At 39.8% G+C, this 21578-nt stretch overlaps 1 protein-coding gene across 1 annotated transcript in view; it reads left to right on the top strand.

Moving 5' to 3' along the window:
• LPCAT2 (lysophosphatidylcholine acyltransferase 2) overlaps positions 1-17121 on the top strand; it is a 78011-nt gene extending 60890 nt beyond the window's left edge. The window contains exons 12-14 of the mRNA XM_055412750.2: positions 2534-2632; positions 9659-9794; positions 13352-17121. Of these exons, the coding sequence (XP_055268725.1) occupies positions 2534-2632; positions 9659-9794; positions 13352-13536 (420 nt within the window). The 3' untranslated portion in view covers positions 13537-17121. The remainder of the gene's footprint in view (positions 1-2533; positions 2633-9658; positions 9795-13351) is intronic.
• The last annotated feature ends 4457 nt before the right edge of the window (positions 17122-21578 follow it).

Below are 21578 nucleotides of genomic sequence, written 5' to 3'. Positions count from 1 at the left end.
GATCCCACTCCAGTATTCTTGCCTGGGAAATCCCATGGGCAGAGGAGCCTGGCAGGCTACAGTTCATGGGGTCATAAAAGAATAAGACATGACTTAGCAACTAAACAACAACAATAAATCAGACAAAAATAGAAGTCAGATGTGAGTTTTTGGTCTCAGGAAGAAACCCTATTACTTTAGGGAACTCTTGAAACCTCTGTTTCTACCTTATCCAATGGGCTGGTTAGTGAAGATAAATTACTTTTTTTCGTTCCTACCCTGCAGCAAAATAAAGGTAACATGGTGACAGACTTGGTTGCTTTGAGAAGCTGACAGGGGACTTCCCTGGTGGTCCAGTGGGTAAGACACCACGCTTCCACTGCAGGGGGCACGAGTTCAATTCCTGGTCAGGGATCTGGGTCCCACATGCCACCATGACACAGCCAAAACCAAAACTCATAGAAGCTACAAAAATTTTTCCCTAAAATAATGTACGTATAGAAAAGGCACACCCTTTCGGGGGCTTCAAGGCTTTCCCTTTCAAGCTCATCTGTGAAACCCTAGTGAAGAACACTGCCTGAATGTGTTAAGGTGAACCCAAAGTAGTAGGCAAGGGTAGATGAGGAAAAGGTAGCATGGTTTTTATCACCTACCTGTGTTGAAGCTCAACATTCAGAAAACAAAGATCATGGCATCTGGTCCTATCACTTCATGGGAAATAGATGGAAAAACAGTGGAAACAGTGTCAGACTTTATTTTTTGGGGCTCCAAAATCACTGCAGATGCTGATTGCAGCCAGGAAATTAAAAGACGCTTACTCCTTGGAAGGAAAGTTATGACCAACCTTGATAGTATATTAAAAAGCAGAGACATTACTTTGCCAACAAAGGTCCGTCTAGTCAAGGCTATGGTTTTTCCCGTGGTCATGTATGGATGTGAGAGTTGGACTGTGAAGAAAGCTGATCGCCGAAGAATTGATGCTTTTGAACTGTGGTGCTGGAGAAGACTCTTGAGAGTGAGTCCCTTGGACTGCAAGGAGATCCAACCAGTCCATTCTAAAGGAGATCAATCCTGGGTGTTCATTGGAAGGACTGATGCTAAAGCTGAAACTGCAATACTTTGGCCACCTCATGCGACGAGTTGACTCACTGGAAAAGAGTCTGATGCTGGGAAAGGTTGGGGGCGGGAGGAGAAGGGGACGACGGAGAATGAGATGGCTGGATGGCATCACCGACTCTGTGGACATGAGTTTGAGTGTACTCCGGGAGTTGGTGATGGACAGGGAGGCCTGGCGTGCTATGATTCATGGGGTCGCGGAGAGTCGGACACGACTGAGCAACTGAACTGAACTGTGTGTGCTAGGCAGTGAGAACACACTGCACAAAGGAAGGCAACCCTTGCCCTGGGGGAACTCCTAATAGTTGGAATGTAGACACTTAGTCACAGTTAAAGATTATGGTCTTATCAGTACCAAACCTCTGCTTACTTACCAAGTAGCTCAGTAACTTTGTTGTTACTAGTTCATAGCTTATCTGGAAACTCATCCCTTGAAGACTTTGCTGCCAAAATGATCTCACACCTGGGGTTATAATTCCTGTGCTTGTTATTCTGTTTCTTTCTCCCTCCTACTCCTCTCTCTCCTCCTCCATCTTTCTCTTCCACTCTCCCTCTCACTTTTCCTTTCTCCTCTTCCCCTTTCCTTCTTGTTAGTTCTGCCTCTTGTATCGCTTGCTTCTGTCTTCCCTCCCTCTCTTCCTTGCCTCTCTCTTCTTTTGTCCCTCTCTTCCTTAAGCTCTCTCCTTTCTCAACATTTCATCCCTTCAGTGTTCCTGTCTAGGTGAGTAGTTCATGTGCAGGAAAAACTCTGCATTCAGTCAGCATGGATTAGAATTATCAACCCATCCTTTTGTATTGCCATCATGAAATACCTGCTGAAGTGTATAGATATTAACATCATATGAATTAATTTTAGTTTCCAGAGGCTTAGACGTGCAGGATCTTCCAGGGTCTGATATCACTAAGGGACCCTTGCCGTTGCTCATGTTTGCTTACTTGCTCCTCTTTTATTGCAGATTAAGCCTGGAAAGAAGAAAGAATGTAGCTGTGATTATTGCCTCAACTTGCCCTTTTCCTTTCCCTTCTGTTTCCTACCTGTAGAGGGTCTCTTGGTGACCCACTGAGCGTTGGCCATCATGGCATGCCCACCATCAATGGTGGAATGAAGGCTTTGGTCTCACCTAGGAATGAATCCTCCATCCTGCTTCGCAGAGAGACTCCCATCAAGGCTGAGCTCAAAACCCCGTGGTGATATCCATAGAATCACTCTTCATGAGCCTCAATGATGAAATGTTTATATTTATCACTGAACACAAATCTATTTTTCTTCCCTCTGAATTGGGCTGCTCACTAGCTGTTCTATCTCAGTGAGAGCTTTTTTCCAAATAGACTCAGTGCATGATGATGCTGAGTTGCATGGCCTGCCTGAATTTCGCCTTGTGATTAATAGTCATTCAACCAATGGCCCTGCTAATTGATTTCACCCATCCTTTCACAGAACCACGATGGCAGTATCGACTTCCGAGAGTATGTAATTGGCCTGGCTGTCTTGTGCAACCCCGCCAACACAGAGGAGATCATCCAGGTGGCATTTAAGGTACTGTCAGCCCCACTGAAAGCATCTAGATCTGTCTCGTAAACAAGTGTTGACTCTAAGTGTATTATTTGAAAATCAGTACATCCATTACAAGTGTTTATAGATTTGCTGTGACATGAACACGAGAATAATATGATTAAGACAATCGCTACTGAGAATAAAGAAAACACAAGCATCCATTTAAGCAAAAAAAAGTCTTTGGAAGCAGCCCAGTTAACAGCATCAAGATTGAAGAGCAAATGATTTAATAAATTAGCTTAAAGATTATTTCTTTTCAGCCTCCCTGTTTGGAGCCCCAAAGTGAGGTTTATAAATAAACACAACCTGTCTCTTGTCATCCTAATTTGCCCTGCAGAAAGTTTTGATCCATCCTTATTTTCTCACTCTATGTGTCAGAGATGTTTTCGGCAATCTTTTCCTAATGAAGTTTATTTTGTTGTAATAGCATCAAGTGGTAAGAGTCCACTTACATGACTCAGAAGACACATAGTGAGATCAAGTTTCAATTTTACTTGAGAACAGAGCACGTGTGATTAGAATTCGGAAAGGAACATCCCATTCAAATACAAATTAGATGAAGCACCTCACCCTGTATGTTTTCCTGTTGTATCATATATATTGTCATGGCAGGATGGGGGATTAGGGGGCAATGAATAAAATCCATGTCCCCCATCCCTAGCAGAACTTAATGGAAGTTTAAATGATGAGAACTCAGATTTCATATATCACTTGTATGTGCAAAAAGAGGGGAAGAATACATTCTCAAAGTGTGTTTCAGTTCTTTAGAGATGAAAGGTGCTTCATCTAATTTGTATTTGAATGGGATATTCCCTTCCAAATTCTAATCATACATGCTCTGTTCTCAAGTAAAATAAAAGCTTGATTTCACTATGTGTCTTTTAAGTCATGTATGTGGACTCTTTCATCATTCAGTCCCTTGAGTCTCTGCTTCATCCACCATATGCCTGAGGACCTTCCCCATGTCTGTTTCCTATTCTTATTTCTTCCTGATTTTCTCAGAGAAGAGTATCCCACTGTGTCCTTAACAAGTGTCTTCCCCTCTATCATCCAGAAAGACTCTCTTCCTCCCAGAGTCCTTTCTCATGTCTTAGAGACCATCCTGGATAGCCTCAGAAATTTCTATGTGTTTTGTCATTGACAGAGAGCCCCCAAGTTGACTTTTTATTTCATGTTGTTTTCAACTGAGTTAACTGCTGGGTCTATAAAGAACCTAAGAGGCTGATGCTTAGCAGATGGTCATAAGAAAAGGGCCAGAACACTTTCCAAGTTGAAAACTTTTGGCTTTTACAGACTTATTCATCGTAAAACCTAAAATTATGCACATAGCTAACTTATTCCGATCCAGTTATTTCTGTTCCTGTTCTGGGATTGTCTGTGTGATTATAAGTTCAGCTGGGCAAGTGGTCACTTTGGGCTTACCAATGAAAGACCTGGTAGAAAATTTGGCAGTTAATCATAGTAATTATTGTTTTTAAAGAAGTCCTGAGATTTTTCTCTACCCTAGACCTTGGTTTTTGGGGGTAGAGGTAGGGAAAGGAAAGGAGAACCTAAAACTATAATTAGCTCTTTTTTTTTCAGTAAGGCAAGTGTCTCGCTTTATTTTGGTTATTTTTTTTAACCTTCTCAAGGGTGTTTGACATTTTTGAAAATGATTTTGGCATGCTTCTATGTTTGTCATTTAGTAGTATCATTTTATATATACAGGATCCATTCTCATCCTTTTATTTGAGTAACGCTTCGCAGTTAACTGCCCATCTTTGATGGTATTTCATCACCATGGTGACCTTTAGAGGTAGAATATTAGTCAGCATTCTTCAGTCGTTAGCAGTAGACTGGCTGAGGAATCAGTTGTGAGGACAACAAACAGGCTCCTGGGAAGACCCGGAAGCAGGCAGCTCCAGAGGTCCCAGATGCGGGAACTGCTCTACATCTCCCTTGGGCACTGCTGTCAGAGAGACAAACTCCAAACTCTGTTCATCATTCAGATTCCAGGCAGGGTCCTGGTGGCCTTAAACCACGGACTTGCTAGGGAAGACAGGATATTTTGATTCAGAGCCAAGTTTACTCTACCCAGCCAGAATCTCATTTAAAAATTGATGGATGACTCAGAGGGATAGGATGGGGAGGGAGGTGGGAGAGGGATTCAGGATGGGGAACACATGTACACCCGTGGCGGATTCATGTCAATGTATGGCAAAACCAATACAATATTGTAAAGTAAAAAAATAAATAAGAGATAAAAAAAATAATAATCAGAAAAGAAAAAAAAAATTGATGGAGAGGTCAAAAACTTTACAGGCAAGCAAAAGTTAAGAGAATTCAGCACCACCAAATTAGCTTTACAAACAAGTGCTATAGGGACTTCTATAGGAAGGAAACACAAGAGAAGGAAAAGACCAACAAAAACAAAACCAAAACAATTATGAACATATGTATCAATAATTACTTTAAATGGATTAAATGCTGCAACCTTGCAGCCATGAAATTAAAAGACGCTTACTCCTTGGAAGGAAAGTTATGACCAACCTAGATAGCATATTAAAAAGCAGAGACATTACTTTGCCAACAAAGGGCCATCTAATCAAGGCTATGGTTTTTCCCGTGGTCATGTATGGATGTGAGAGTTGGACTGTGAAGAAAGCTGATTGCGGAAGAATTGATGCTTTTGAACTGTGGTGTTGGAAAAGACTCTTGAGAGTCCCTTGTACTGCAAGGAAATCCAACCAGTCCATTCTAAAGGAGATCAATCCTGGGTGTTCATTGGAAGGCCTGATGCTAAAGCTGAAACTGCAATACTTTGGCCACCTCATGCGACGAGTTGACTCACTGGAAAAGAGTCTGATGCTAGGAAGGTTGGGGGCGGGAGGAGAAGGGGACGACGGAGAATGAGATGGCTGGATGGCATCACCAACTCGATGGACATGGGAGTTGGTGATGGACAGGTAGGCCTGGCGTGCTGTGGTTCACGGGGTTGCGGAGAGTCGGACACGACTGAGCGACTGAACTGAACTGAACTGAAAAGACCCGGACTGGCTGAGTGGACAGAGTCCTGCAGCGTTCTGTGCACTGGGGAGATAGCACTCCCCCATTCTCCAAGGAAACTGGGGTGTTAAACCTTCTACCAGAGCCCAGAGGATGGGATTTACCTGAGATATGGGAACTGTGTAGCAAAGAGACTGTTGGGAACGTGAGGAATTGAGAGAAATGGAGGGGGTTATGGGGTTGTTGTGGCAAAATGTCCTTTGTCACAACAACTGTGACAGGAAGTAAAAGTCCCAGGATGGACGTGTGAAGGGAGCTTACACAGAAGAGAGAGCCATCAAGGCACCAAATGTGGCAGGAATTTAGACGATTTGATGAGTTGGTGAGAATTGTTTAGGAATGGAAGACTTTTATAGAAAACTCAGAATTTATGGGAGTGGGGTGTGTGACAACCTGGTTGTTCATGTCTGAAGTCCAAGGCCCATAAAAAGCCCTGGGGCTACCATTTGTGAAAACAAATACTAATCCACTTTGTACTTTCCAACTGTCTTATCCTCCATTCAGGGGCTGAGTGTAGAAAATGGACTAGGATTTTGTGCCTTCTCATCAAGCGGCAGGAAATCACAACTTCAAATTCTGTTTCTCTCCTCCCACCCTAGTGGGCAATTTAAGCACTATTCAATATTTACTTGTTCATTTTGCGATTATCATACCTTACCCTATGCCTGTTTTTGATTGTGTGTTCGGTCAGAAGTGGATACCTTAATAGCAGGAGCTCTAGATATTATCTGCCTGCCTTTGGGTGCAGCTTGACCACTGACAAGCTCTGTGACCTTGGGAAAGTTGCCTGACTTCCCTGTTTCTCAGCTTTCTCATCTGTGAGATATGACTAATAACAACCCCTCCCTTACAGAAGACTCGTTAGGGTAGACCGTCATCAAGGTTAAATGAGTATGTAAAGGGATTTGAACATGTTGGATCAGTGCCTGCAAAGAGTTAGTGTTGATATCATTTTAAAAATGTGAATACCCTGGAGAAGATTTTGAATATGACATATCAACTATCCCTGATTTGCAACTTTACGTTCAGTGTATCCCACCCTTTCCCCTCTGCCTATAAACATATTCAGTCTTTCCCTTCCTGTAGGCAGCCTCCTTTTGTGCATGGTTGTTACCCCATTTCTCTCCTGCCCTTTATTCCATAATTTCTTTTTAAATTAATTATTTATTTTTGACTGTGCTGGGTCTTTGTCACTGAGCAGGCTTTTCTCTAGCTGCAGAGAACAGGAGCTACTCTCCAGTTGCAGCGTGCGGGCTTCTCATTGTGGTGGCTTCTCTCGTTGTGGAGCACGACTCAAGTGTGAGCGGGCTTCAGTAGTTGTGGCATGTGGGATCTTCCCAGACCAGGGATCCAACAGGAAAAACAAGAGTCTGGGGTGGAGAAGCAGGAAGGGCAGGAAATGAGAATTTATAAGGAAGCAAAAACAGAACTTGCATATCAGTTAGAGGTCTGTAGTGCTGGAAGAGGAGCCAGTGGTGGCCGAGGTGTTCTGGCTTGAGCAAATGGGTAAAAGTGAGTTACGTTACCCACTGGTATCCCAGGCATTGCAAGGTAGATCCTTAACCACTGGACCACGAGGGAAGCCCTCCATAATTTCTTAAAAGAAGAGCCTGTGCCTTTGCCTCCATACCTCACATCTATTCATTCCTTGATTCCCATTACCATCTGTCATCAGGATCTCCTAATTGCCAGATCCAGCAAACCTCTGCTCCTTGCTTGGCCATCCTGTGGCATTTTACTGTGTTGGCCATTACCACAGTCAGAGTTTCTTCCTCTTTCCTAAAAACCTCCCCTAGCTGCCAAGATGCATGCTCTTTCTTTCTGCTTCTCTGTCTCTCTGACTGCTTTTGTTATCGTTACTGTTTTTGCTGGTTCCTCGTCCCTGCACACACATCAACTCTTACAGTTTCCAGGACTCTGCCATACTTTGTGCATTTTCCACAGAGAATTTCAAACACACCTATAGTTTCAGTTCTTACCTGAATTCATATCTCAGGGCTCATCATTCTCCTGTGCTGATATGCTAGATTTTTCTTCTAACTGACACTTCTGATTCAGATTTACCTCTCCAGGTCTAACCCTTGATCTCATTGGGTACCTGTTCTCCCACTCTGGATAACATAATGTTTTCACCCCTTGCTCAAGTCAGAACACCTCGGCCATCACTGCTGCTGCTGCTGCTAAGTCACTTCAGTCGTGTCCGACTCTGTACGACCCCATAGACGGCAGCCCACCAGGCTCCCCTGTCTCTGGGATTCTCCAGGCAAGAACGCTGGAGTGGGTTGCCATTTCCTTCTCCAACACATGAAAGTGAAAAGTGAAAGTGAGGTCGCTCAGTCGTGTCCGATTGAGTGACCCCATGGACTGCAGCCTACCAGGCTCCTCCATCCATGGGATTTTCCAGGCAAGAGTACTGGAGTGGCTTGCCATTGCCTAGCTCCTTATTTTCTATCACCGCAGACCTCTAACTGAAATGCAAGTCCCACCTTTGTTTCCCTATAAATTCTCTCTTCCTGCCCTTCATGATTCTCCACCCCAGACTCTTAATTGTTTTTCTTGTCTCATAGACTCAATGGATATTAGTTTGAGCAAATGCCAGGAAATACTGAAGGACAGGCAAGCCTGGCGTGCTGCAGTCCATGGGGTTGCAAAGAGTTGGACATGACTTAGCGATTGAACAACAGAAGTCTTTTCAACCTTCTGCCTCCAATCTATCCTCCACCCTCTTTGTTAGAGAGCTCCCTCAGTTCACAGTCAATCACGCCACAGTCCTTCCTGTCATCATCCTGCAGGGTTAGATGATACACTATGATCTGATTCTTGGTTGTCTTTCTCTCTCCTGACTTGAGCCCCAAGCAATCACCTACCAATACCTATATATTCCTTGCATATTCCTTGTATAGTCCTTGTATATTTTCTTCATGTTTTAAGATCCAACTCAAATGTCGTAAAGCATTCCCTGACCTCTCCAGGTAGGATTCATCTTGTTCTACAGAGGACCCCCATGTGCTTCTGTGCTTACTGTGGTTGTAGCCCCTATTTTAATTTTATCTCTTTTGATGAAAGTGAAAGAGGAGAGTGAAAAGGTTGGCTTGAAGCTCAACATTCAGAAAACAAAGATCATGGGCATCTGGTCTCATCACTTCATGGGAAATAGATGGGGAAACATGGAAACAGTGTCAGACTTTATTTTTGGGGGCTCCAAAATCACTGCAGATGCTGATTGCAGCCAGGAAATTAAAAGACGCTTATTCCTTGGAAGGAAAGCTATGACCAACCTTGATAGTATATTAAAAAGCAGAGACATTACTTTGCCAACAAAGGTCCGTCTAGTCAAGGCTTTGGTTTTTCCCATGGTCATGTATGGATGTGAGAGTTGGACTGTGAAGAAAGCTGATCGCCGAAGAATTGATGCTTTTGAACTGTGTTGCCGGAGAAGACTCTTGAGAGTCCCTTGGACTGCAAGGAGATCCAATCAGTCCATTCTAAAGGAGATCAATCCTGGGTGTTCATCGGAAGGACTGATAATAAAGCTGAAACTGCAATACTTTGGCCACCTCATGCGATGAGCTGACTCACTGGAAAAGAGTCTGATGCTGGGAAAGGTTGGGGGCGGGAGGAGAAGGAGACGACGGAGAATGAGATGGCTGGATGGCATCACCGACTCTGTGGACATGAGTTTGAGTGAACTCCGGGAGTTGGTGATGGACAGGGAGGCCTGGCGTGCTGTGATTCATGGGGTTGCGGAGAGTTGGACACGACTGAGCGACTGAACTGAACTGAACTGAACCACTAAACTATAAGTATTGTGAAGGCAGCAGAGATCATACATATGGACATATATCCCAAGCCCCTGGCACAGTGAATGTCTGAAATACTAAAGAATTTATTTTCCAAGATTATTCCATACTGCCATTGCTCTGGAGGAGCTTGTTCTTAGGCTTTATTTTCTTTTTCCTTCAGCTCTTTGATGTTGATGAGGATGGGTTCATAACAGAGGAAGAGTTCTCTACCATCCTGCAGGCTTCCCTTGGAGTGCCTGACCTTGATGTTTCTGGTCTCTTCAAGGAAATAGCCCAGGGGGATTCTGTTTCCTATGGTAAGTAGGCAGTTTGGCTCCTGATTCGGTGTATGAGGAGGGCATCCAGACTAAGACTGACCCTCATACAAGTGTTGTTTCCCTCCTCTAATATGTTAATGATAGAAATAATACTAACATTGATGATGATAGCAATAATAGTAGTAGTGGTGTAATGGTAGAAGCTAATTATTGGGAAATTACCATATGCTAAGCACTCTTCAAACATTTTATATATATTAATTCATTTATTCTTTACAGCAGGCCTATTCCATCAGTACTCGTCATTATTATGTTATCAAAATGCAAAGAATCTAAGTGACTTACCTAATATCATTGACCAGAAAATGTCAGAGTTGCAACCACAGTAGAGGGATACAGGCTGAGGGATCCACAGTAATAACAGTAACTAAACCATCTATTAATGTTTCCTGTTAGCTTAGGTGAGCTTTCACGTTCATTATATCATGTCATGTTGATGGCACCCCTGTGAGGAAGGGACTATCATGGAGGAAGACCTTGAGGCCAGATGGCAGGTCTGTCCACCAGCCTTTCTCCTGATGGCTCATGTCCATGCATTAAAATAAGTGCCCTTGGGACTTCCCTGGCAGACCAGTAGTTAAGACTCTGCACTTCCAAGGCAGAGGGTACAGGTTTGATCCCTGACTGGGGAACTGAGATCCCTCATGCCTCATGATGTGTCTGGCTCGTCAATTTCCATGTATTTCATAATGTTCTTATGAAACACAACTTGGTGGAGCTTTGATGTGGTCATAGACATGACTTATCTTCCCCAGTCTTCTCTGGTGGGCTGGAGGAGGATTCCTCTTGAATGCCTTTTTCCTTCTGGTGCTCAAAGAGTTTCAGCCTGATAACTTTCATTAGATGGGGGCTTTAGATCACATACTGCACTTGCTGTCTGTTTTTAATTACTGTCATTTGACTATCTTTTCTTCTATTTTAGATAATTAAGTGCCTAAGACACTTACTCTATTAAGTTCATTAAAAAAAAAAGAGAAAAGATAAAATGGGAAGTACATACTGAAGTAAAACTTAAGAGTCATAAACCTCATGTGTACTAATTCTCTGGCCCTTTTCATTGCATAATTAAACTGTATTACTCCAAGCTACCATTTTTTTTTTTTTTAGTATTCTTTTTAAGATTTTTTTTATGTTGACCATTTTCAAAGTCTTTATTTAATTTGTTACAATATTATTTGTTTTATGCTTTGACTTTTTTGGCCTCAAGGCATGGGGGATCTTAGCTCCTCTATCAGGGATCAAACCCACACTCCCTGCATTGGAAGACTAAGTCTTAACCACTGGACCACAAAGAAGTCTCAAAGCTACCACATTTTGAAAAAACTATTTTGAATTATTATTTCAATGGAAGCTAGTACTGAGAATTACTTGTAGGTAGTCATACGTTTACCTGTTGATTTAAAAAATTTTTTATAGAAATCTACTTTGTTTTTTTGGAGTTCAATACTTTTCTTTTTAGAATACAAAGAATATCTCCTCTTCCCCAATATTTAGGCAAGCCCACTTTTTTTTTTGCAGGAACATTTGAGATATTTAAATATGATTTTATGAAAGAATAGGTATAAAAATTTATCATGAATGTAGCCATTTACATTATTTAAATACGATCATTTAAGTTTTCATTCTTGATTTTCCTTTAGCAAAATTAATGCCCAAATTTTACTTATCACCAGTTCATAGCACTTCTAGAAATGAGTTACTCTTTAATGCCACTGGCATTCCCAAAGAAGACAGAGACCTTCATCTTTTGACCAGAGCACAAGTCTTAAAATTAAAGCTCATGGTTTCCGTAGATCAACTCTCCTGCCTATGTATCTTAGAAATCACTTAACGTCAACTTTACCTCCATCACTGAAATAGACTCATGCAGATAAATCTTTATTTTGGGTGTTAAGAAAGAATAATTAATAGCTTACCTGATTTGGAAATATAAAGTCTATTAATACAAAATAATGTTGTAATTAGCGAGAATGATCTGGGCTCAATCTGGTGACTTCCTCATCACTAAGACATATCGTCAAGAATTGCTAGGTACTCTAATGTGCCATGAAGTAGACACTTAGTTATCAGAGGATTTTTTTAAATGGATAGAAATAGGATATTGGGTTAAAAGCCTCTTATTAGAGAGTTAAATAGCAAGCTTATTCAAAGACCAGGCTTCCTTTGCTATATAAGTTCAATAAAGCTTTCTCTATCCTAACAGAAAAGGAGAGAGAAATTTCAAAGTTGAAGGTATTTCATCATATTTCAGTAACTATTAGGAGCTTAAGGTTCAAATTCTGATGGTTAATTTAGTAAGTTAATTTCTATACTCTACCTATGTCACAAATCAAAACATCTGAGATAAAAGGAGGCCCACAGCTCAGGGGTCCTGTGATACGATTATTATATATTGTACACTCCACTTGTTCTTACTGATCATAAGTCAGGCAGGGCTCTGCTTTTCAACATGATTCATTTCTTTACCAGTTTTAAAGCTTAAAATAATTTTAAAAGTCAGTAGTAGAAGGTCCTGGGCTTCCTTGGTGGCTCAACTGGTAAAAAACCTATCTGCAATGCAGGAGACCGGAGTTCCATCCCTGGGTTGGGAAGATCCCCTGGAGGAGGGCATGGCAACCCACTCCAGTGTTCTTGCCTGGAGAATTCCCATGGACAGAGAAGCCTGGTGGCCTACAGTTCATGGGGTAGCAAAGATTTGGACACGACTGAGTGACTAAACACAGCACAGCACAATAGAAAGTCCTAGAGAATAAATTTTTAAACATTTTTTATTACAGAGAAATAATAAAATTATATATAACAATAAAACATAAACATGGAGCATAATGAAGGTTTATAAATGAACACTTGTGTACTACTACTCAGATCAAGAAATAGAATTTTTCAGTAACTCTAGAAGCCTCCATGTGCCCCTTCCAAAAATACAACCCCTTCCTCTGTCTTAAAGGAGGGAACTGCTGATCTGACTTAAAAAGGAATCTCTGCCTGCTTTGCTTTAGCATTTCACCACAAAAGTACAAATTTTAAATATATTTTAGTTTTGCCTAAGTTTTTGAACTTTGCATAGTAGCCTCATACCACATGTGTTCTTGTGTATTTGGCTTTTTTCATTCGACATTATGGTTTTAAGATTTATCCACATTGTTACAACATTCATTCATCTTCATTGCTGTACAGCATTGTGTTCGCTGAATATGCCAGGATTTATTTCTCCATTTCAACTGTTAACAAACATTTGAATTGTTTCCATTTTTCACCTGTTATGAATAATGTTGCTGTGAACATTCTCATGCATGTCTCCCAGAATACAATGTGCACAAATCCTCTAGCTTATCTATCTGAGAATCAAGTATGCATATCTTCAACTTGACTAGATAATGGAAAAAAACTATCTGCCAAAGTGGTTGTATAATTTATAAGGGTTGAGTAATAGACTTTTGCAATCATTATATTATTAAGATCATGTGTTAATCTGCATCATGCCAAAAGAAGATTCATCTCAATTTATTGAATTTTGTTTTTTTCTACTCTTTTAGAGGAATTTAAAAGTTTTGCCCTAAAGCATCCAGAATATGCTAAGATATTTACAACCTACTTAGATCTCCAGACATGCCATGTGTTTTCATTACCAAAAGAAGTCCAAGCAACTCCCTCAGTTGTAAGTAATAAAGTCAGCCCTGAAAGTCATGAAGAAAGTACCTCAGATAAAAAGGACGACTGAAAACAAATATTCCTAATAAGGAAACCGCGGTGGCTTTTATTTGAAATTTCAAAGGGATGTATTGATAGTATTTTACTTGTGATTGAGTAAGGATGATGTTTAAAATAGATAGCTTTTTTATAAAAATGATAGATTTTTCTTTATTGAAAGGCTTCTATTCACATGTATTTATCAATATTGCTTTTCTTTTATATAATATTTTGCTATACCGATTGGCTTACTGGTGAGAAAGGTGTTTTTATGGATTTTCCAGGTTAGTTTGCATATCCAAATAAATGAAATGACCTCCCTTGTTTACTGAGGAGCATTAATCAACACTGTAAAAAATTTTAAAGTATAAACACTTTTTCATCTACCTTCCTCTAAAGAAATAAGGTTGTATCCTGTTAACTCTAACTTCTTCCCATTCTGGAAATAAGAATAAAGAGCCTGAAGAATGTTGCATAATTTTATACCTTTAACTTCACAGATTCATCTTTTCCATTTGTATTTCAGTTTCTTGGATCACTAAACGTGGGGGGATTGGAAGGGAGAGCTCTGTTAATTATATCAGTTCAGTTCAGTCGCTCAGTTGTGTCTGACTCTTTGCAACCCCTTGAACTGCAGCACGCCAGGGCTCCCTGTCCATCACCAACTCCCAGAGTCCACCCAAACCCATGTCCATTGAATCAGTGATGCCATCCAACCATCTCATCCTCTGTCGTTCCCTTCTCCTCCTGCCCTCAATCTTTCCGAGCATCAGGGTCTTTTCAAATGAGTCAGCTCTTCACATCAGGTGGCCAAAGGATTGGAGTTTCAGCTTCAACATCAGTCCTTCCAATGAACACCCAGGACTGATCTCCTTTAGGTTGGATCTCCTTGCAGTCCAAGGGACTCTCTAGAGTCTTCTCCAACACCACAGTTCAAAAGCATCAATTCTTCGGTGCTCAGCTTTCGTTATAGTCCAACTCTCACATCCATACATCACCACTAGAAAAACCATAGCCTTGACGAGATGAACCTTTGTTGGCAAAGACTCCTTAAAAACTCATATTCTCTTGAGCATGCATCCCTATTGTTGATTTCCTTAACCATCTGCTAAGGAAATCATACCCTTTTTTGAGATCTACAGATTTAGAACTTTGTTTTAAAGACAACAACTGTGGCCAAAGGCTATGTGGGAATTGCCTTATTGAAGGTAACATTAATTGCATAATGAGAAAATAAATTGTTTGCCACAGAATTTAGTTTCATTTGAGTTGGGTAGTTTAGAATGTACTGCTTGCCCAGTAAATGAATCAGATTTACTTTATTTACATAATATTAGAATTAATATATTTTACCATCTAAGTGGGAATTTTATTAAGTGTCCTCTCAAATTTGAGCAAATGAAAGTGAAAAGTGTTAGTCACTCAGTTGTGTCCAACCCTTGTGACCCCATGGAGTGTAGCCCACCAGGCTCCTCTGTCCATGGAATTCTCCAGGCAAGAATACTGGAGTGGATTGCCATTCCCTTCTCCAGGGGATATTCCTGACCCAAGGATTGAATAACATCTGAGAGTTTGCCTGAAATATCAACAGGAAAAATAGGAAGGTTCCAAAGTATCACCAAAAGCTAGGGAATCCAAAAACCTACTTTATTAATGCAAGACCACAATTTAAGCCCCATGCAGGAATTTAGCAATTTTTTTCCTTTAGTTTAAGCAATAATTTCCCTCAAATGCCATTTTATTAGATGTCATGCATGCTTACTAAAAAGTTTCATCCTTAAGTATATATGTATGATTGTTTGCTTTTTACATATCTTAAGCTATTTAGACAAAGCATGGAATGAGCTGAAAGCAATTGCTTAAGTAATTAGGAAAGTACATCTTTATAATATCGTTTATCACATGGAATTGAATATATAATACTCAGGTCCATGGGGTCGCTAAGGGTCGGACACGACTGAGTGACTTCACTTTTACTTTTCACTTTCACACATTGGAGAAGGAAATGGCAACCCACTCCGGTGTTTTTGCCTGGAGAATCCCAGGGACGGGGGAGCCTGGTAGGCTTCCGTCTATGGGGTCACACAGAGTCGGACATGACTGAAGTGACTTAGCAGCAGCAGCAACCCTGATTTTTATAATAGAAAAGTCACATGTTAATCCCATTAATCATGAAAAAGTATCAAACTTTCTATGAGGCTCTTGAAAATGATCCCATTGTTTTACTGTTTTAGAGTAATATTTATGTTCTTTAATTCCACTTCTGCCAATGTAATATTCCTCTTTTATTATGTTACTGAACAAATTTGCTACATAAAATTCTTGGCAATTAAAAATTCTGGTTTTGCCATTTTTGTCTCAAATATAATGGTTTGAATGTAAGTTTGTATATTTGTGAATGTGATCAATCAATTTTGTTTGCATTTAAGCCTTCTGAAATATCACACATAATTTTACTCTAATGAAAGGCTCAAATTTTAGCCAAAGCAGCAGTAGTTAGTATTCCTAAAGTTGACTTTTGACTGATGGAGTGTATGTAATAATGCAAGTCATTACTGTTAGTGTTACTACCAACTAGACCTTTGCTTTTATGCCATCTAAACAAAGATTTTCTTCAAAGAGGCTCTTCTCTTAGAATTTAAAGTTAAACAATTAAATTTCATTAAATCAGTTAAATGCACTCTGCTTTTATTTTTTTAATTGGAGGTTAATTACTTTTGCACTGTGCTTTTAAATAATAGTTTGAAAGACCCAAGTTACTCTTTGAAATGAGAAATACTAGATCCTAAGACTTATACACCATAAAACTTTCAATCAGAACAGTTCTATTGAAGGATAACGACACACCGAATGTTTACAGAACAAGTTGCTCGCTTTATGTATATTTAATTCTCTTCTGCCACTCTTTTTAGAGTCTTGGAAGGCTGAATATGATCGCTAGTAGTACTGCCTCTAATGGAGATTTAAAAGAGCCCCTTTTAGAAGACGTATGGTGTGCTGTCTGTATGAAGCATGGAAGTATGGATATCTGATTCTCAGACTCAGGAACTCTCCCTTTCAGACTGTTACAAATGCAAGGTGTTTAGTTGATGGCAGTTAATTGATACACCACTGACTCTATTACAATACATGGGCTCCTCACCACAAAGGTCCTTGTGGAATCCTTATAAAGGGCATCACTACAGAGGATAAAAAGATACTAGTGAAAAACCCTTTCCTAGGAATGCAGACGAATTTATAATTCTTTTTTTCTTTTCTGTTCACTTGGATTGACTTTGCCATTTTTTTGCTCAGTTGTTAGACCAGAGTATTCTGTCAATGCCATGCTGTGAGTTGATAGAGGGGAAAGGCCCTCACGAAGTTCTTAACATATATCCAATATAAATATCTTGTATACATATCATTAACAATGGATATGCTACTTATATCCTACTATTCCACTTGCAATGTAACATTTTCCAGTATCATTAAAATTCTCTGGAAATGTAAAATTTAAAATGTATGCCTAAGGTTCCTTCAGATAACTGTAACATAATCATGTGATCATACTTCAGATTTTGAAACTGTGAGTTTCATTTTCATCTTGGGACTATTAAAAATAACAAATTCTACATTCCATGATAAGTTTTGAATTATGAATAGTTTGCTAAGGGGCTTATTTATACTTTCTGAATTCTAAAATGAAAAATTTCCTAAAGATTTTATAATTATTAACTTTATTTTAAACTAATTTTATTACAGGAAAAAATTGAATTATTATCCTAGATACTGTAGAGTAATTCTAACTTCATGTAGTAGTTTACAGGTTCATATCTTTTAAAGGTAAGTAGACTTCATCTTTTTAGAAGTATTTTTCCCTTTGTGAAAGTAATAGACTTACTAATTATTACAATCAGTAATAGTAATACCAATTTGGAGTCCTTACTATGTATCAGGCATTATGCTAATTGATTTACAGGCAAATACACATTTAAACACTCAATGAAGCAAAGGTATTGTCCCTAGTTTTATTAAGCAAAATTTAGAACTATCCCTAAGTCATTCATTAAATGATAGAGCTGGCAATTAAACCCAATTTTGTCTTGATTCCAAAGGTCATGCTTCTAATAATTTATGTAAAGTAGTAAAGCTGCCTGATTCATAAAATTTGTAGGTTGAGCATCTGCCATTTATTTTCCTCCTTGTGGGAAATTTTGACTTAGTTCTTAAAGAGAAACAGAGGTGGTTCCTTCCAAGAAGTGGTTGAGATAGGGAGAAAGATTGGCAAACCACAGCCTAGCCAAGGAAACCCTCCCGACCCCTTCTTGTGGCCCAGGGTAGGTCAGCTGAAAACGCTGAAACCTTCCTGTAGGAACAGTCCAATTGCTGTAAACCAAAGATGAGGTGAATGTCCAGATACTACAGTAAACTTTTTCCTTTGTGAGTGGTGATGGAGAGTGCATTTTCTAGTTCTCATGGGTCCCTCTGGCCTTTTCAGTCACATCTCTGCTCTCAGAACAAAGTAAGTGCTGAATAAAGGAGAGTTTGAGGGACTTGAGGATAAAGCCAGAAGTGGAGCATCTAGGACCTTCATTCTAACTATTGCGAAGCATTGCCTCTGCTGATCTCCCTGCGTTATCCTTTACTCTTTTTATTGGTGCATTTAAACTTCTGAGGGTTCTGTTTATATATATGTGTGTAACAAGTGTATATTTATATATTACAATGTTTTTATATTATTCATGTATTTATTGTCTGTTATTCCTAGCACTTAGAGGGTATACCTGTGAACACTCAGTATTTGAAGAAAGAATAATGATAACTGTATCTTTCACTTACTGTGCCTTGTATTTAGAATAGAGATCATCTTTACAACAAACTTTGAAACCCTGGGATTATGATCCTTAAAACTCATGTAGAGAATAAGTCTCAGAGAGGTTTTGTCACTTGCTCGGAGTTCTATAACTGGTGAGTACCGGAGCTGAAATTCACACCCAAGGCTTCCTGGCTCTAAGTGAGGGAACTTTTGACTAGGCCAATGTAACCTGAACCCATAAAATAAGTAAAAAATTAAAAGTTTCAGAAGTATGGAAACTAGATAATCTGAGAACCCTCTGGCCTCAAAACCCCTAGAATGTTAAGCAAAATGTCACCAACGTATTTGAAATATGTAACTGAGCATGCACAAAACTAAAGGAAATGCACAGAGGTCAAAAATGAAAAGGGAGCTGGACTCTGGAACTGTGTGAAGGCTTGAGTTACCATTGACCTGTGGGCATTCAGCAATCTTAATAACCAGGAGGGTTGAATTTTGTGGCTATGGGAGACAAAAGGTGTTTATATGATGTGGGGATTTGGAACTGAGATCTCGGAGAAGAAAAAAACAAAAAAAGATCTTGAAGGGCTACTCTCAGTAAAAGAATGAATTAAAAAAATTCATCTTCTGGTAAATAAAGACTGTGAGGAAATTTTTTCTATCCTGGCCTGGGTTCTAGGTTGGGGGAAAAACATCCTCCTCTGATAACTTTTTGTAAAACTTTCAGTTCTTTTAAATGTTTTGAGACAGAGATCAAGCCCATGCCCCCTTCATTGGGAGCATGGAGTCTTAACCACCGGACCACCAGGGCAGTCCTGTTTGGTTCTTTTCTTAGTTTCTATTTGGCTAGTTTGTTGTTTAGTTGCTACATAGCGCCTGACTCTTTTGCAACTCCATAGACTGTTACTTGAGGAGGGCATGGCAACCCACTTCAGTATTCTTGCCTGGAGAATCCCCATGGACAGAGGAGCCTGGTGGGCAACAGTCCATGGAGTCGCAAAGAGCCAAACACAGTTGAGTGATCAAGCACAGACTGTAGCCCACCAGACTCCTCCATCCATGGGATTTCCCAGGCAAGAATACTGGAGTGGGTTGCCATTTCCTTCTCCAGGAGATCTCCCCAACCCAGGGATTAAATCCACATCTCCTGTTTGTCAGGTGGATTCTCTACCACTGAGGCACCAGGGAAGCCCACTTGGCTAATGAGAAATCCTTATTTGTTCCCTCATTATGCTCACAGATTTCTTAATCATCTGGAATATATTTATAATATTAGTAGTAGTTTTACAGTCATTTTTTCCTATTTCATCATCTGTGTCATCCTTGAGTCTATTTACATTGGCTGATTCTTCTCCAAGTAATGGGTCATGTTTTCCTTCTTCTGAACATGTCTTTATGCAAATTATTTTATGTACACAAATGTGTACAGTTTATCCTGTACATTATAAATGCCACCTTATCGAGTGTCTAGATTTGGCTATCCATCCTTAACAGAATTTTGAGTTTTATTCTGACAGGTATAAATAAATTTACTTGCATGTTATCACATGAAATTCAATTTAAACCTCACACCCTCTACAAAGACTAATTCAAAACAATCACAGATTTAAATGTAAAGTGCAAAACTATAAAACTTTCAGAGAAAAATGTGTGAGAAAATCTTTGTGCTCTATGGAGAGGCAAAGAGTTTTTAAATTTGACACCAGAAGCATAGAACTGTAAAACGTTTTCCGAAAGTAGCTGTACCAGTTTACATTCCCCTCAGCAATGAATAAAAACCTTAATGGCTCTGCATTCTCACTAGAATTTTGTGAAGTCAATATAAGTCGTGTTTTGCAAGAAATTTCTATATTTTACTTAAGTTGTTGAATTTGTTGCAATAAATTTGTTCTTAATATTCCTGTGTTATCCTGTTGATGTCCATATAATCTTAATGATATACTCTCATACTCTTAACATTAGTAAGTTTTAACCCAGACTGATTTTCCCAGTAGGTAGCTTCACAGGTTGCTGGATTCATTTTTGCTGAATTGATAGATGAAGCAAATGTGTCTGATGGAGAAAGTTCAAGTGAGTGATAATTTGGAAAGCTGGAGTTGGGGGAAGGATTAAATTCCTTCCAAAGTGGTTGTTTGAATTAGCATTGCTGAATTGGAATTCAACTTCTCTATAGAAGAAAAGCCTGAAGTATCCCCTAAATTTATTTTGCGCGCACACACACACACACACACAGAGTTTTCTTCAATGGAAAACATTCATAATATAAATTTGCAAATTTTTTCAAGTTTCTTAGACTCAGTTACCTGCTTGTCAGTGTTTTAAACTAGAAGGTGCTGCAAATTAAGTTGAGACACATGCATGCCAAATCGCTTCAGTCAGACACAACTCTTTGCAACCCTATGGACTGCCAGGCTCCTCTGTCCATAGGATTCTCCAGGCAAGAATACTAGAATGGGTTGTCATGTCCTCCTCCAGGGGATCTTCCCAGTCCAGGGATTAAACCTGCATCTCTTGTGTCTCCTGCACTGGCAGGCAGATTCTTTACCTCTGAGCCACCAGGGAAGCCCCTAAATTGAGAGAATTGAAGCCAAATCTCTGTGTGCAGCACCGTTGTTGGGGAAAGGCAATTTCCTTTGAAAGGTAAACACAGGCCTTATGAACAGCATTGGCAGGGACTGCTGAAATCACTTTTCACCCTATTCAGGGTTACTTTCCTTTTAGACTCACAAACTGGAGGAGAACAAATGATTTGTCAAACAGAATGAACAGGGGAAATTTTAGGAGGCTAAAACGGGTTTCTGATGCAGGAAATTTATTTGAGCACAAGTGTTTCCTCAGACAATAGATTCAACCTGCAATAAAACCCAACATTTGTTCAGTAATCCCCCAACCCTCTCATACTGTGTCAATGTTATCTTCACACATCATATTTCCTCTTCGTCCAAATTCTGCCACATTTAGAGGCCTCGCGTGACTTCCTCAACTCTGCCATATTATTTCTGGACGAATAAGTAGCTGAATACTCTCAACCTCAGAGTTTCTTGATGAAGAAACAAAGCATAGAAATCTCCAAAGAGATGCATTGTCACTTTCCCCAGTGACAGTTTCACTCTTTGTTTAAACTGTGTGTAAACAGAAACCCAACTAGCTAGTAAGTAAGCTGCCTTTAAATCTGCCAAAACTACCCCCTTCCCCATCATCACCCTGCAATGCCTGCACCCATAGGCATTACTAGCTAGTTTGGCAAATGCAGGACAGTTGTGGGAACATTCAAACAT

The sequence above is a fragment of the Moschus berezovskii genome, chromosome 22 (genome assembly GCF_049115385.1).
Source record: "Moschus berezovskii isolate FMDL1 chromosome 22, NW_MosBer_1.0, whole genome shotgun sequence".
NCBI classification, from domain to species: domain Eukaryota; kingdom Metazoa; phylum Chordata; class Mammalia; order Artiodactyla; family Moschidae; genus Moschus; species Moschus berezovskii.
Note: the sequence above shows the minus strand (reverse complement) of the source record. Positions and strands in the feature narration are given on the sequence as shown.